Source organism: Bos mutus, chromosome 10 (assembly GCF_027580195.1).
Source record: "Bos mutus isolate GX-2022 chromosome 10, NWIPB_WYAK_1.1, whole genome shotgun sequence".
In the NCBI taxonomy this organism is placed as follows: Eukaryota; Metazoa; Chordata; class Mammalia; order Artiodactyla; family Bovidae; genus Bos; species Bos mutus.
In genome coordinates, this window is record NC_091626.1 from 70,162,519 (window position 1) to 70,179,251 (window position 16,733).

The following is a 16,733-nucleotide window of genomic DNA, read 5'->3' on the forward strand; positions in this document are numbered from 1 at the left end:
CTGATGCTGACCCTGAAGCCCCTTCTCCATCTTAAGATCTATCTCTGACCCCTGGAAGATCCCAGAGCTGAGCCAGGGAGAGGGGAACAGCCAGCTGTTAGCCTTCTCTGGCGTCCCACCCAGGGCCGGGTCCTTACCGGGCGTTTAGCTCCTCCTCCTCGGCAGCGAGCGCCTCCCCCGTGCCGCTCTGCAGCACCTGCAGCAGGGCGTCTGCCTCCCCGAAGCCATGGTGCAGTTTTGCTTCTGTGAGTTCTGTGCTGAGGGAGAGGTTCTGGGCCCCAACTTTCAGGGGGATCTGTTCCCTCTGGGGCCACTCAGGTGCCCGAATCTGGTCCTGAGGGGCTTGTGGGAGCCTCTGGGACTGCTCTCCAGAGCTACAATCACATCTGGTCCCCAGAGAATCCACGGTACCTGGCCCTCCAGGAGAGCTATTCTGAGGCCCACACCAGTCGCTAAATTTGTTATGTACGGGGAGGTCCCTCAGACCATGATGTTGGGGCTCAGGAGCCGTGTGCATCTGGGAACCGGGGGGCAGCAGTCCCCCAGGCTGGCAGGCCACAGGCGGGCCCAAGACGCAACCCTGGAGCCCTGGGGTATCAGTCAACTCAGAGAAAGGGCAGGGGCTGTGGCGCTGGAGGACCCCCTGTGGACAGGGACCGTCCAGAGAGGGCTGCAGCTCCGCGGGAGATGCTGAGCGCTCACCCCTTTTCTCCACCCTGCTCTGCCATCCACCTGGCCCCCTTCTGCTCAGCGGGCCACACTCTAGTGAGGCCATGTCCTCAGGCAGAAAGCTGTCAGCCAGCCTCTGGCTCCTGTTCCCCAGTGGAGGGGGCGACAGTCTGCTCTGCACCCCGGCAGTGGTCCTGGGCAGACACTGCTGCAGGGGCTGCTGCACAAAACGGACTTGGAGCTTTGTGCTCTGCTGTGGGTTGCCTTGGGAGCTCACCCCAAAGAAGGGCCTGTGGTTGCCCCCTTCTAAGGAACTTCTACCTTCTCCACATGGAGCCCTTGCTCTCTGAGAGCCATCTGCCTCATCAGTGGTTTGAGAAAAATAACCCACTGGAGGCTGGGGGGCAGGAAGGGGAAGGCTTGGGCTGGACACGAGTTTCTGGCGGCTGTCAAGGGAAAGAGCTGAGGGAGATGAAAGAGACAAGGCACTTGGGGGGATCCCCGACCCTGGGGTGCTGGCACTAAGTGTGAGGATCGGGGAGGAGGCCCTGTCCACCAGCAAGGTGCTGGCGGACCCCTGCTCCTGCACCCTGAGCTCCCCAACAGACTCCACAGGGTGGGGGCAGGGCCCTGGGGAGGAAAACGCGCTGAGGCAGGGTCTGCCAACAGCCAGGCAGGAGGGCTCCTCTGCCTGGGAGCTGGGAGGCAGGAGGGCATCTGGAGAAGCCTGGGGGCTCAGAGAAGGCAGGTTCTGCCCAAAGGGGCCTTTCTGCAAGTTGAAGTGGAATGAGGGTACAGGGGCACTCTGGGGCCTGCAAAGATTGTCTTCTCCCTGAAGATCTAAGGGCCCTGCTGTTTTCCACACTGTCTCCTCTGCCTTTCTCTTCTGAAGTGCCCTGGCAACACGTCCCTTTCCTTGACACATACTAGTGAGATCTGAGCCCAGCCCTTCAAGGATCACATTGACCTTCTGAGGGTCGGCCTCTGGGGCCTGGAGGTGGAGAGGTGGTGAGGCCAGGTCAGTCTGGATGCCCTCATCCACAGTGGTCTGAGTAGAGCCGTCTGTCATCTGAGTCTGGGGCACCTCATGAGGGGTGTCCCTCTTGGCATTCCACTCCTTTTCGGCCACACTTGGCTGGGAGAGACTCCCCAACAGCTCCGAGGTGCTGTGCAGGAGTTGCGAGAGGTGGAGAGACAGGTTGTGCATGCTGGCCCAGGAGGCCAGATCTGACTGGGCAGATGAGAAGTCAGAATAGCTCCAGTGGGACCCACAGCCCAGGGTCTGCGTGCCTTGCTCCAAGGTGTCCATCCTGGACTGAGCTATGGGACCACCTACCTCGGATGGATACAGCAGCATAATCTCATCCACTGGACCTGCAGTGCTTTCCTCAGCCCAAGGAGGCTCCCTCCTCAGAGAACCCACTTCATCAGGGGTGCCCCGGAACTGGGCTCTCTTATCAGGACCCTTCGAGGGGCCTGCTCCTTCAGAGCTGATCAGGATGTCAGGGTTCCTCAGGGCAGGCAAGGATCCCCATACCTCCCAGGCCTTACGTGAACCTCGGGCATTTCCAACGCTGCTGCGTTTGTTCAACAGGCTCTGGGCGCTGGCCAAGGTGCTGAGGTGGGAGCGGAACAAGGAGCTCTGGTCCTCTACGTGGCTATCCATGCTGCTCTGGGCCACGTTTGGTGGTGTCAGGCCCTGCGATGTGGGGCGGCGGGAGACACTGACTGCACCGCCAAACACATGCTGCCTCCAGCCAGCGCGTGCAGGCCCCTTGGGATGCCAGGGAAGGATACAGGGGTTGACGTCACTGGGGCCCAAGAGCAGGGCTCCTCTGTCCACATCTGTGGAGTGCCACTCCTCTGGCCTGGCTTGGCCACCCAGTCTCTCTGGCTTTCCTGACTGGGCCTGTTCCAGAGCACCAGATGGATGGACAGACGTGAGATTGGGGGTTGGCATTCTCGAGAAACCTGAAGTCGCTGAGTAAGGCGGGGGTGCAGGTGGCAGGGGCCTGAGATCAGCAGCAATACTGTCCAAGTCAGAGGAGGCTTCCTGATCACAGCCCTCAGCGTTCAGAGATGTTCTCACCGCAGATTTTTCTGAGGAAGTGCCCCTGGGGTGTGAGGTCCACAATCGGTTGGGCTCCACAATATCCTCCTCTGTTGGGGAAGGAGGCTCCACACTCAAGTTCAGCTCCTGAAGAGACCGGGAAGAGCTGACCACAGAGAACTGTGGTCTGGAGTATCTGCGACCAGAGAAGACTGCAATTATAGGACGTGCACTCCGGTGGTGGGGCACCGGCTGCTCCCCACCAGAAGAGGGCTGCCTGGGGCCCTGCGCTGCCGGCCAGTGTGCTCTGCGTTGCCCTAAGGAGACAGCGGCTGAGTCACCAAAGCTGGGCGAGATCGTCTTGGACACGGGGGACCTGGCCACCGTCCTGCCCTCTCTGTCTGCACTTCTAATCTGACAGCTGTCCGAGCCACCTTCATCAGCACATGGAGGACTCCTGACCCCCGCAGGGTCTTCACGGCCACCTGCAGCCTGGTCTCTCTGCTGCTCTTCCTCCTCCCATAGACTGTCAACCTGGGATCTGGAGATATACTTTAACTCTGTTATGAATTTTTCTTGGGGATGCAAGCCACCATGATCCCTGGACCCTGGGGCAAGTTGCGGCTCTTCTGGAAGGCATCTGATGTTATTTCCCAAACATCCCTGTTGTAGTCCCTCCAGCAGCTCACTCTCAACACATCGTTCACTTAAATTCAGGGTGTGTGGTCCCCCCAGTGCTGCTGGCTTGGGTTGAGAGCCCTTCGCACCCTGGCCCCCCACAGAGCTGTCCTGCAACCTCCCGGGTGTCTCGGAGCACTTGCCCTCAGGGAAAGGGAGAGCCTCAAGCTTGGCTCGGACTTTCTTCTCCGCAGCCTTCTTCTCAGGATCCCCTATTGATCTGGAGCGAGTGAGCGAGTGGCTGGGGGGGCTCGTCCTCATGTCGGGGGCAGCAGGGGAGCTGCAGCCCCCAGTCAGAGGCAGGACCGCGGTGGCGGAGGCCTCCAGGGTGCTGCCGTCTGCTGGCCCCAGCTCCACATTAATGCCTTTGGGCTCAAAGCCATGCGCCAACAGCACGCCAGGTTCCCCGCCATGGCCCTCTCTTCTCTCCATTCCCCAGGCCCTGGAGGGGACCCTGGCAGGGTGGTGAGGGTGTAGAGGGGCCGTGGAAGGCCCCCTGCCCAAGTCACCATCTCTGTAACATAGTGAGGTGGAGGGAGGGGAGGAACGGGCAGCCCAAACAACAGGTTGAGGGCTGCGCGGCTGCCAGCAAGGACCAGATCTACTCTCTTCCTGGCCCTGGGATAGGCCAAGGGTCTTGCTGCCACCAGGGCTCCATGAGGAGACACCAAAACCCCAGTCTTCCTGTGGGCATCTGCTCAGGGCTTCCTCTCTGACTCCCCCGGGGCTCTGATCCGGCAACAGAGCTGGCCTGGGACCTTCCATGCCAGCCCTGTAGGCTTCTGCTGGCCCAGAGCCAACACTCCCTTCCCGCTTCACACATGGCTGTGAGGGAGCTTCCAGTCCAACCCCCTTCAGGGCTCCAGGCAGGACAGTACCCCGTTTGGGGCTTGCCCTCCCTTCTTCTAAGCTGGTGGAAGCCTTGAGGCATTGGCCCTGGTCTTGGTTAGGCTCTGAGAGGCTGGTTGAATTCTGAACAACAGAGATCACAAGGTGACTTTCAAAACAGGTTGTTCTTCCTCCCTGTGCAATGGCTTGGAAGTTATCTGAACCTCCTCCCCATGTGCAGTCCAGAGTCCCAGGTTCTTGGTGGGCTGGGCTGCTCTCCTGATGGCCAGGGAGCATGCCCTCGGCCACAGCCAATACCTCTCTCCCCTGTGCAATCTGTCCAGAATCCTCAAAAGGAGCCTGAGAAAGTGAGGCAGCCACTACTTCACCTGTCATCACCCTCCTGTCCTCCTCCCTGGAGGCTGCTGAAGAAGGAAGACTATCTGAACCCAGAGCATCAGCAGAGGGAGGCGCTCTGGTTGCTTCTTTGTTTTTCTCTGTGATTTCAGAAAAGCTTGTGTGACACATAGACTGTTCATCTGCTCCCAGGAAATGCTCCAGTTTTCCGGTGCAATGGCTCCCACCTGGAGTAGGCTCAGTGTGGGAGGGAGTCCGTGAGGGACACTGTGGCCCCATGTCAGTGTCAGTGCTGGGCAGAGAATGGAACCTGTCTGCAGAGGGGGGTATGGACTGAAGGACAGTTGTCCTCTTGTCAACTGATAGGTGTCCTGGTTCAACGGAGAGAGATGCCATGTGATCCCGTGCTTCAGGTTCATTTGTGGTCCTGTTGGCCACTGACTGGCCCATTTGAGGACACTGCAGCCTGCCGGGGGCACTTGAAGAACATTCAGGTTCTAATAAAGTCTTGCTGGAAAGCAGGACTGTGCCCCCAGCCACCACGTCATAAAGCGGCTTCCCCTGAGTCTTTGCCTGTCCCGTCTCCTCCAAAACAGCCAAGCTTGTTGGTGGCTGAGCAGAGGGCTCCAGCTGAGGCACCACTGGTGGGGACATAGGCGCTGAGAAAGCCCCACCAGCAGGACTGAGGTCCTCGGCCTCCTGCCTTACCTCTCTGCCTTGGTCGTCTCCTTCTTCCAAGGGGCTGCCAACCCTCCTCTCAAGCAGGCTAAAGGCCCCATTCAGGGCACCAGCTCTGTCTGGTCCTCTTGGTTCAGCTGCCTCGGCTCTGGAAGGAGAGCCTACCCTGCTACCCAGGCCCATCGAGCTGCTTCTAAGGTCCCCTCCCTGGTCCTGGAGACCAGTGCTTGCTGACCCCTTGCCCTCTGCCCCCAGGGGAATGCTCCCTGGTGCACTGGATTGACCACGAGGTCCCATGGCCACGGATGTCACAGATACAGGCCAAGCAGAGTACGCCACAGTGGAGCCCTGTCTGTTGTCTCCCTTCAGGCTATGGTGTCTGGACGCTCCACTCTGGTCCTGCTGCCCCGCTCCAGCTACCAAGGGACTGGTGGGCATTTTCAGCATGGTAGGATCCAACACATAGTCAACAGAAGAAATGCCTAGAGTATTAGGTGCATAAAGATAGCTTCTTGGCAGCTTTGTTGAATTCAAGAGCAAGGTATGACTCAGGTCTTGGCGAGGAGCCATACAGGAGTCTGGCTGGCTTGGTGACAGGCCGGTCTTGTGGCTGAACAGTGTGTGCACACAACAGTGGCACAGGCCAGGGAGTCTCTGAGTCGACAAGACTGTGTTTTTCTCCTCTAGGCTCCCTCTTTGAGCAGCCATCTCTTCCACTCTGCCTTGAACTGCTGGCTCCTCTTGCTTAGAATGATGGATGCACTTGGCAGGATGGCTTTCTTGAACACCCTCCACAGTCTCCAGCTCCTCCAGACTTCCCAAGCTGTGGGGTTGACGTCTGAGGTGCACTGCATTCACAACCTTGCCCTCCTGAGAAGTCCCCTCGGGCCTGGGCTGCAATGGCAGAGCTCTGGCTGATGCTTTCATCCTCAGGTAAGCAGAGGCATTGGTGCATTCTCTGCAAACAGTGCACACCCCTAAATAACCACCAGAGTCCTTGGCAGGTGTGTCAAGCACAGCTGGGTAGGTGTGCCCTCTCACAAATCTGCTGCCAGGTCCCCGGGGATCAGTGCTACCATTCACCTCCACTTCCCCAGCTTCATCATCCCTACAGATAACACTGTCTGTCCATTTGGGAGAAGTCGGCTGATCCTTGAAGGGCGGGTGGCTTCCAAAGCTGCCTGTCCTCAGCACGCCCTCAGCCGTCTCCTGGTCCTGTTGGTACTGGACGATGAACTCCTTGCTGACTCCTGGTGGATGGGAAGCGTGCAGCTGCTTACCCTGTTTGGATTCAATTTCTGAGATGCCATTCTCCAGCTGCATCACACTCCTAATTAGCCTAGCCATCTCATCAGCATTATTAACTCTTTCATCCCATGTCTTTCCAGGAGGTGGTTCTTTGGGATTTGCTTTAAGCGCTTTTCCAGGGACTTTGCATTCGCTGAGGCTTCTTTCCTGAGAGCATGTAACTGATTGGAATTGTTCATATGTGGACTCAGTCTGTGAAAGCCTAAACTCTTCTGAGCCGTCTTTGGAATGGGGTGCTTTTCCAAGAAGCCCAGTTCCATTCCTCCATTCCTCCTTATGGGCTGGACTCTCACCCAGGGCCACTGTCTCTGGGCTGCTTACCTCATGACGTACTGATCTAGACTTCAAAGGAAGAGCAGCATCCTGTGGCTTGTCCTTGTCGGGGGCTAAATAGATGGTTTTACAGGTGAAATCAGACTTAACCCTGGAAGGAAAGTGTCTCTTCGCGTCAAAGGCCTGGGCCTGTGTGAGGACTGCATTCCGCCCCTGCTCTTCTTCCTTGCCCGTCTCAGATTCACACGCAAGCAGAGGCTTCCCCGACCCAGAACTGTTTGAGGAGACACTGCAGTGGGACTGCACAGGAGCCTTTGCTCCCTGCTCGAGCGTTGCAAGACTGTGTTTATTTAAAATTCCAACTTGATTTTCAAATTCACATACTTTTATGCTGGTAGATGGGAAAAAATGTCCATTCTGAGTGACAAAAAAATAAACCGAATTATGGCTTCTTTCTTTAACTTTTCCAAGGCATTTCCCTTTTTCTCTGCAAACTTCCTTGGTGTTCAAATCAACTGGCCTCTTGGCTGCGACCTGCTGAGATGATACAATCTTGGAATTCTGGTTTTGTAATTGTCCTGGCAACTTATTCTCCACATACACATTTTGGAGGACCTGGTGTTCATGTCCAAAGCCCCAGGCTTCCCTGAGGGGTGGGGAGGGCACCCTTGCTTCTCTGCAAGCTGGAATTTCCAAGGCAGTTTCTGTCAGGGCATCTCGGCTTTTGGTCACATAGAATGTTTCCAAGGGAGGTGGCTGCAGGGAAGACGGAAGTGGATTCCAGGGAGCAGAGTGAAGGTAGAGCTCTGGGCCAGACGGAAAGGGGCAGGAAGGCCTGCTGTGTCTTCCGTCCGCTTCCACGGAGCTCTCCTGGGAGTCTGTCTTCTCTTCCTGCGGGGGGCGGTGGCTGTTCTGACCTAATCGCCTCACTGGGCCTGCTCTCTTCTTCCTCAAATGAGCCCAGCCTCGGGGCCAATGGGGGTCTTTGGTGGCTATGGTGACAATATGGTGACAAGGGTTCTTCAGGATGAAACACTCATCAGAGGACGTCATGAGTCCAGGTTTCTTGCTGCTCTGAGAGGACTCCTCCAAGCTGCTCTTTCTGACTCCCTGTGCTGCCGTCATGGGATATACCATCTTGTTCTCTGCTGCAGAGACCTGTGCGTTTGTAGGTCCAGAAGTCAACGATTCTACATCTGCTGAGTAACTTCCACTATGACTTACCTCTTTCTCATTAGTTGTAAAGAAATCTGAAGTACCTCCTACCTTGACATTCAGACTGTCCTGTTCTTTCTCTGCTCTCAAACGCCTAATTTTGGACAGATGGGTTGGAACATTGTTGAAATCTGGGCTGCTAGATGCCCCAGGACCAACTGGCAATATAGCATCTCCTCCCCTGCCGGAAGCTTGAATCGGAGAACCAGAGTCTTCCTTAAGGGAGGTGGAAACTGGCCTGGGGGCTCCCGTGGCCTCCAAAACAGGATGAGACAGTTCAAGGAGGTACTTTTGCTGGAGGGCAGCCCAGTCTCTCTCACAGGCGCTGCCAATATAAGTAAATGAGCTGGCAGAGGCAGCCAACAAGCTGGACACACTAGAGTTGGATGTTTCAGAGACGCCTTGCTGGGCCGTCTCAGGGACCCCACTGGCTTGAAAGGTACCCTCAGCTCCTGGCTGAAGAAGGCTGCAAGGGTCCCAGAGGGACATAGACCCAGAAACAGGGTCTGTATACACACTTCTAATGCTGCAAGGCAGCTCAGTGCTGGCTGGGGGCAGTGTGGAGCTGAAAGGCAGGATGGTTTCTGTACCTGGTGACTTGAGTTCTTCTGTATTGAGCCAGTATCCAGGCCTTTCCCAACCACAGCACTGAACCTCCTGGGTGTCGGGACTTGGACATAAAGAATGTGGGCGGCTGCTGGGATTGATCTTGGAGTCACAGGAGAACCAGGAATCCATGGACACCAGAGGGCTCCCTCTGGAGGGCTGTATGTCTTGGAGAATGGTGGCCGGTTCGGTGGGGCTTCCCTCCACCGCCACCTCAGGCTGCTCACAGGGCGGCTGCGGCTGGGGTTTCAGGTAAAATGAACTGCTCACTGGCAAGATGGCATCTAGCCTGGGGGCTCTTCTGTGACTGATGGGACCAAGCCTGCACACTGCCTCCTGGCCCCCTGCAGGCAGAATGGGGCTCTGCAGGTGCCAGAAAGTCTCCGTGGGCATCTCATCAGTTGAACCAAAGAAAGGCTTTCCTTGCCAATGGTCCCCTGGTTCTTCTTCAGCATCGATCAGGCTGTCGAGGGAAACACTCCTGTGAGCCAAGGTGAATGGTCGACTGCCTGAGGATGTGGTGAAGCCCCTCTCAGAGGCTCGTGCTCTGGCCTGGCTGTGGCCACAGCCGCTGGTGAGGTAACTGTGTCCTGAGCTGTTCCGTGGGTTTCCGGGCCCCTTCTCGGCCAGCGAGTCCTCAGATATTTGGCTGTCGTCACTTTCAGAGTTGTCTGGCTCTGGGAGGTCCTGCTCCTTCCCCTGGGGCTCCTCCAGCTCCAGCGGCGCTGGCAGGGCTTTGGCACAGACACAGGAGAGAGAACCTACTGAGTAACCGCTATCTGCGTCAGATACATCACCACCTTTTTCTCTTGCAAGAGCCACTATGGGGCTGGAGTCTGAGTGAGGCCATGGTGTCTGGGTCCCCCACTCTGTGCTGCCTCTTCAAAAGGCTGCCATGAGACAAGCAAGAGGACTTTTCAACCCTAGCTGCCAGGACCCTCTGCTGTCTTTTTGATGCCCCGCTTGGAGACGGTGGTATGAATCCTGCCCAGAAAGTCTTGGCTGCCTTTCCATGCCCAAATGTCTATTTGGATCCATGAAGATGTGAGGAACTGCAACTGGCTCCCTCAACAGCCTCGTGGGCCCAAGGTTCCCTTCTGTTCACCACCCTGCTCGTACGTGTCCTTAGCCCTCCTGGTCTGAGTGGAAGGGGTAAGGACCTTCAGCTTATCCCACGGCTTTCACTTGTGAGCTGACTGGCCCAGAGATACTAAACTCTGGGCCACCATCTGATGGGGCTGCTTACCCATTCTCTCCACTTCCTGGACACTGGCTGACTCTGAGCTCTCGGTGAGACACATGCCCAGGGGTGAGGCTCCCTTCCAGGCCAGGGCCTTCCTGGCTGTGCCAAACTGCCCCTCACCTGAGGAACAGAGGGCATGCTGGATGAGATGCCCTATCCTTGGGGGGTAAGAAGCAGCCAGGGGCAGATACTCTTCTGATAATTGCTCAGCAGGGTCAGGCATAGGTGGTAACGTGGTGGAGCGATCCCGATTCACGAAAACGCTGTGGAGACAAGGAAAGCCATCTCAGAGGTCAGAGGTCCCTACTTCCTGCTGACAGAGGGACTATAAAGTCCCCCTTAGTTTGCTCTGAAAGAGATTTAAATCTAGGCCAGGGCTTCCTTGGTGGTTCAGTGGTAAAGAATCTGCCTGCCAATGTAGGAGACACAGGTTCAATCCCTGGTCCTGGACGATCCCACATGGTGCGGAGCAACTAAGCCCCTGAGCCACAACTACTGAGGGTGTGCTCTAGAGCCTGAGAGCCACAACTACTGAGCCCACATGCCACATCTACTAAAGCCTGTATGCCCTAGAGCCTGTGCCCCACAACAAGAGACGCCACCACGATAAGAAGCCCATGCACTGCAACCAGAGAGTAGCCCCTGCTTGCTGCAACTAGAGAAAAGCACATGCAACAATGAAGACCCAGCACAGTCAAAAATAAATAAATAAAATTATTAAAACTAGGTCCCTAAGGCCTTTTGGGCTTCCCTGATAGCTCAGTTGGTAAAGAATCGCCTGCAATGCAGGAGATCCCGGTTGGATTCCTGAGTTGGGAAGATCCACCAGAGAAGGGAATGGCTACCCACTCCAGTATTCTGGCCTGGAGAATTCTATGGACTGTATAGTCCAGGATTGCAAAGAGTCGGATACAACTGACCAACTGTCACTTCATTTCATGGCCTTTAGGGTCAGAAGAAAGCTCTACAGGTACATAAAGCAACTTCACACTAGAGCCCTGGCTCTTAAAGTAGCCCTGAGTACACTGTGTTCCTCATTTTCTTTACTTATAAAAAGGTTGAATGGAATCCGAATCGAATCATGTCTTTAGGGAAAACTTCCAACATGAGGAACTGAAGAATAACTTAAACAGCTTTACAAGGAGCCAAACAAACAAATCTATAAAGAAGCACATCGTATAGAACTGACCCACTTTAACAAATTAATGATATGAACAAATTATTAAAGCAAAAAAGGATGATTAAAAGAAACTTGAAGGATATAATAACCACTTGCAGTGTGTATATATCCTATTGGATCTTAATTTAACTATAAATATATATTTTGAGGCAACTAGAGAAATTTGAATATGGCCTAGGTTTTTTATTATACTGAGTAATTATTTTAATTTTGTTGGGTGTGATGACAATATGGTTACAAGGAAAGCCCTTATTTATCAGAACTGTATATATTTGCTGTAGGATTGAAATGACATGCTGTATAGGAGTTGTTCTAAAATACTTCATCAGCAAAATGAAGAAGGGGAGACAAAGCAAATCATGACACCTGCTGGGTGACAGGTGCATGATTCTTCCCACCTTGTGTGTTGGAAATGCTTCACACACTCTGAAGACTAAGACTGATCGGTGAGCAAACGTAACATTGACAGACATTAACTGCACCTAATATGTGCGAGGCCCCCTGCTAGGCCCAGAGCACATGAAGAGGTAGACACAGCCCTCTGTTCCAAGCAGTCTGGGAGACAGCATATCCTCGCTTGACTGAACATGAGGAGTGAAGGAGAAAAGAAAAAGGAGGATCCCAAACTGAACCAGGAGTCAGAGAGACAGTGCTCCACGTGCTCAGTATGGTGGGGGTTAAGACACTGACTGGAGCTGCTGGTTGGGTGGGAGGGGAAGGGAGACTGTTGTGGGAACAGACTGCGGTTTGGGGCAGCATGAGATGGAGGGGCAGCACCTACACAAGGAGGCATATGTGGACAGCCACGGTCTGGAGCACGGGGAAGATGAGGCTGAGATTCTCCCTCAGGAGATGTCACCAAAGGAGCAAGAGCTGCCGCTCAAAGTGGGGCAGGAGCAGTCTTAGAAGAGTCCGACTATAGAGAAAGAAGAAGAGTGGTCGGAAGAAAGAGAAAGCGATGAGCAAGAGAAGAGCAAACACATCTTTCCATTTCACAGCTGGAAGAAACTGAGGCCCTGGGAAGGGGCTGTAAACCTCAGCCGGTGCCTCCAGGTGGCCTCCCTGGGCTATACCTGCGCAGCTGGGCTGAGTGCCAGCCGCAGGGCCTTCGGAGGCGCGGAGAACTGCAGCTTGTCAACCTGCTTCTACGATGAGGCCCTGGGACCAGGGCACCGGGGCAGAGGGCTGGGAAGGTGGTCCTCCGGGGGCGGTCATCCTGGAGCCAGCACAGTGCCCTGAGCTGCTCCGGTCCCCTGTGGACCTCCAGCAGCCTCTGCTTCTTGATGATCCTCTCCAGCTTGAATGAGGCTCTTTTCCGCCGGACGTTCCGCTCGTGTCTCCACAGGAACTGTGGGTGCACCACCTTGCTCTGGCTTCGGACCTGGGGGTACAGCTGAGTCTTGGGGTCTGTCTGGCACCACGAATCAGAAGGCACTGCAGCCTCAAGTTCTTTCTCTGCTGCGTGGTCTTGCTGCAGCTGCTGCCACGAGCTGGCCAGCCGGGTCTCTCCTCTGAGCAGCCACTGCTGGTCTGCAAACCAAAAACACCCCAAGAGAAGGTCAGCCCTCCCTCCCTCCCTGGACTCAGGCACCTCTGGCCACAGCTGCACCTGCGCAGAGTGAAGAGCTGGCCAGGTTGACAGGGTGGGATGAGGGCCACAGGGCCGTCTGGGGCAAGAGTGATGGCCCCCCCTGACCACACGGCAAGGGGATGTAGCCCCTGGCCTCAGCAGGGCAGTGGGCACACACACGGGCCAGTAGCAGAGCCTGGACAAATGTGTGCACACGAAGGAGCAGGCAGGAGAACCATCACCCCGATGAGGGGCCAAAAACAAGGCTGTTTCCTTATTCTTGCTTTCAGCCCCTTGTAAGAGCCTCTGGTCTCTAAAAGAGGGGAGAGAACCCCTAATACCATAGATTCCATCATATCACAAAGAAAACAAAGGAAAGAATACAGAAGGCGGGGGAGGGGGGCACAGAGAGATGGGAATGGCAAGCAAGCTCCTACCGTCTTCAACCCGCAGGCCGGTGTGCAGCTGTTCCAGCTCCGCTTCCTGTTTGGCTCTAATCTGTCCCACTAGGATCTGCTGCCTCACATCCCCCACGAGGTGCTGCTGCTGCTGCGGGATCTGGGTCCCGTAGGGTGTCTCTCCAGCCCTCAGTGGCCAGTGGTCCTTGTCACTCTGCTCTCCCAGCACACTCCTGTCACAGGGGCCGGGTCACCCGGGGGAAATGCAAACACAGCTCAGTACAAACCACAGTGGCCTCAGCCCTCTCCCTTGGACAGGGCACAGAGGGCTCCGGACTCCTGACAGCTTGGGACACACCGGCACGGTGTCACAGGCAGCTGGTGATGTCACAGTGTGGGAGGAGAGAGCAGTCCTGAGGCTAGCAGATTCCTAGGCTGTGGGCTCAGCAGAAACACAGGTTCATTTTGGTTAAGGAAAACAGCAAAGTAAAATGGTTGTTTTTTTTAAAAAAAATTTTAGCTAAATAAAGAAACCCTGTCATTCAAAAAAAAGAAGAGAATAAAAAGGTGTCCACTGAAAATGTGGTATAATGAGAGTAGAGCATAAGTTCTGGGAACATGGTGGGAATGGAACTTCTCATCCACGTTCAGAGCCCACGACTGCACCTCTCAATCTAGTAGTGGGAGGAGAGGGAACTCAGACGTACACTGACCTCCACGTGCCCCAGGATCCCCAGGGGAGGGCTGGTCTCAGGGAGCGAGCCCTGCAAGAGGGTTCAAGACCTTTAGGCTCAACCTCACCTCTCAGAGACACCTGCTGATGTGTTTACTGGTGAAACTGTCCAGGATGTGTTTAGATGTAGTGGGGAGGCATTGGGAACATGTTGGGGATGTGAATGAAACATGATTTAGCCATGAGTTGATCATTTGTAGTACAGCTGAATTTTCCAATAATACAAAATTTTAAAAGGTTCTATTGGCTTGTACAAGGACTCAGATTCATTCGCCAGCACCTCTACCAAAAGAAGAAAAAAAAATTCTAGACTCAGTCATGCTTTACTCTGCCACCAGGTTCCTGCAGGACTGTGGACGGGTGCCCGGAGCCTTCCTCTGAAGACTGACAGCTTCTCCCCTCATGGTAACCTCTCCCTTGGTCTCACATGCCTTCTATGCATGGGCCTCCCATGCTGTTTCTTCAGGGCCTCTCCATTCCTGTCATTCAGGTTTCTAAAAGAGCCAAATGCATGGCGCTCTGCTCTGGGGTCAGAGGGGAAGCATCCAGGAAGGTTCAGTGTTTGCTGGAAGCTGACACATAAGCTGGATCTAGCCGTGCTTAGCCTACCCTCGGCCCTCATTCCAACCCCAGGAGCCCATGGCTCTCAGGCTTGGAAACTCACTCAGTGACTTGACACCAGAAGCAAATGGCAAACTGGCTGAGCAATGCACTCTGAGGAGTCCACTCCACTTAGGAGATTTACCACCTTGTAGAGAAGAATGAAAGCAGAGGTCCAAAAACTACAGCCTGTGGGCCACATGGTCCACAGCCTGTTCTTGTAAATCCAGTTACTGGAACCCAGCCACACCTGAGGTCTATGTATTGTCTAGGGGGTTTCTGTGCCTTGTTGGCAGAGCTGAATAGCTGCAGCAAAGCGTAAAACACAATCCAGCCCTTCACAGAAAGTCTGCTGCTTTTGACTTAGAAGAAATTAAGATGTCTTAATGTAACCTGAGGAGGACAGTGAAGGATGGATGGGTGGGAGAGTGAATACAGGCACAGGGGCGTGGGTGGGAGCTGACACAGTGGCAGGATCCTCTGTAGAAAGGAGGCTGTGTGGGGCTCAAACTGCAGTGGGTCCAGGGACCTGCACCAGTGTGCTCTGGGGAAGACAGGTGCTGCTGCTGCGATCAAAAGGCCAAACACACACAGTGGAGTGTACAGAAAACATGTACAGCAGAGGCTAGCAAATGGAATAAAAAGCCAGCGAGCACCACACAAACAGAAAAAACAGTTGATGAAAAACATTTTACACATATAATTTGTATGTATCATACCTGCATCACAGCTCCAAACTGTGTCTGACCATGGACATGGATGAATTACAAACCTGAACGCATCACAAGGTCTTAAGACATACCCAACAAAGATCCAGACCATCAATTACAAGAGGCAGGGAGGAGACATTTATTCCGAATTCCCTGAGAATATTCAGTTTCCTTCCTGACTCTCAGATTTATCAGGTTGACCAAAAAGTTTATTTGGGCTTTTCGCAGGCTGTTATGGAAACCTGAACGAACTTTTTCTTCAACCCAGTACAATCAGCTTCTCCCTAGAAGACAGCTCCTTCACCTCCCCCGGGGAAAACTGCAGCTAGCCATCAGCTTCTGCAGACCCAACAGTGGCAGAAGGCATGCAAGGAGAGGCAGTCTGGAAGAATCCCCACAGATCCTGCACGTTCACCTGAAGAGTCACACACCATCAGACTAAAAATGGCTCCTGTGCTGAGCATGTTGTCAAGTTCCCAGAAAGCAAGTGAAAAAGAACATGCTGGCCTAATGCTCCACGCTGGGTAGATGACCAAGGACCGGTCTTCAGTTACCCGCAGTTGAGGACCTCTGTCCCTCTCAGATGGTGCCCTTCACCCTGGGGGACCCCAGCACCTCCAGCTACTGCCAGGACTCTATCGGGCCTTCTGGCTGCTCAGCTCTGGAGGCTTCTGCAGCAGAAATGCAGAGGCACCCACTTGCAGAGGAGGCAGTAACAGTGGCAGCAGCAACAGTGTCCCTGGGTTCTAGGCACTTAAGGCTAAGTTCCCCAAATTCCAAATGGGACAATGCTAAGAACACGGATGACAAAGAGCCTTCAAGGACAAACTGCTCTCAGGTCCAGATAACTGCCAACAGGCCGATCTCCCTTGCTCTGGAGTCAGTGCTAGCTTTGCAGGCTCCCAGCAGAGAAGTGCCCCACCAGAGAGAGGGGACGGAAAGGAAACCTGGGACACGAGGAGGCGTTGGAGCCTACATCACCCAAGAGCAAATAAGAGACCCTCATGGAGACACACGCCCAGATGGGGAGCCCCGCTGACAACGTGCTGGGCCCCTCATGCTCACGGTCTCTCCAGCCCGTCTAGCAGATCACAGGCTTGACCCCACCCCACCCACTGCTGCCAGGGGCTGGCGCATGCCTGCAGGTGATGGCAACTGGGTAGGACCACCCCAGCCCACAGGCTCCCAGGACTGGAGCTGAAGATCGGATGCAGCAAGGGGGAGAGGCCTGCTTCTCTAGTCACCCTCTGTCCTCTGAATGAAAGGGGTCATTCTTGGTGCTGCTGAAAGGTCACGTCCATGCCCATGGGGGTAGAGAGCTTGAGAAGACTTCAAAAAGACAGAAGACCAGTGTTTTTCTGGGGTGAATGTGTCTGCTAGGGTGAGATACGAGGACAGGAAAACAAAAGAGAGGCCACCTTCCAGGGCAGCAGGGCTGTGGGGTGTCGGGCACTGGGCAAAGCATTCCATGTGCACCCACTCCTTCAGCCTGTGTCACAAGGACCCCTGGGAGACAGATGGTAGCACCCTTACTTAGAGGTGAGAAAATGGGCTCAGAGACTTAGTAGCTTCCCTAAGATCACACAGCTTCCTGTTGTAGAGCCAGGAGGTAAGGCTACTTTACCCAATGCCAGTAT

The 16,733-nt window shown here is 54.7% G+C and overlaps 1 protein-coding gene across 11 annotated transcripts in view; it reads right to left on the bottom strand.

Annotated features, from left to right (window-relative positions):
* Window positions 1-16,733, bottom strand: part of STARD9 (StAR related lipid transfer domain containing 9) — a 121,278-nt gene that overhangs the window by 22,541 nt on the left and 82,004 nt on the right. For 9 of the 11 annotated variants that reach the window (XR_011465683.1, XM_070378133.1, XM_070378129.1 and 6 more), the window contains 4 exons: window positions 13,093-13,286; window positions 12,159-12,615; window positions 9,909-10,168; window positions 138-9,396 (listed from right to left, as the gene is read on the bottom strand). Coding sequence is in view for 10 of the 11 variants with exons in the window: in XM_070378133.1 (XP_070234234.1) it covers window positions 138-9,396; window positions 9,909-10,168; window positions 12,159-12,615; window positions 13,093-13,286 (10,170 nt within the window). In the remaining variant the exon portion in view is untranslated. The remainder of the gene's footprint in view (window positions 1-137; window positions 9,397-9,908; window positions 10,169-12,158; window positions 12,616-13,092; window positions 13,287-16,733) is intronic. The other 2 variants (XM_070378130.1, XM_070378138.1) reach the window with 2 other exon arrangements.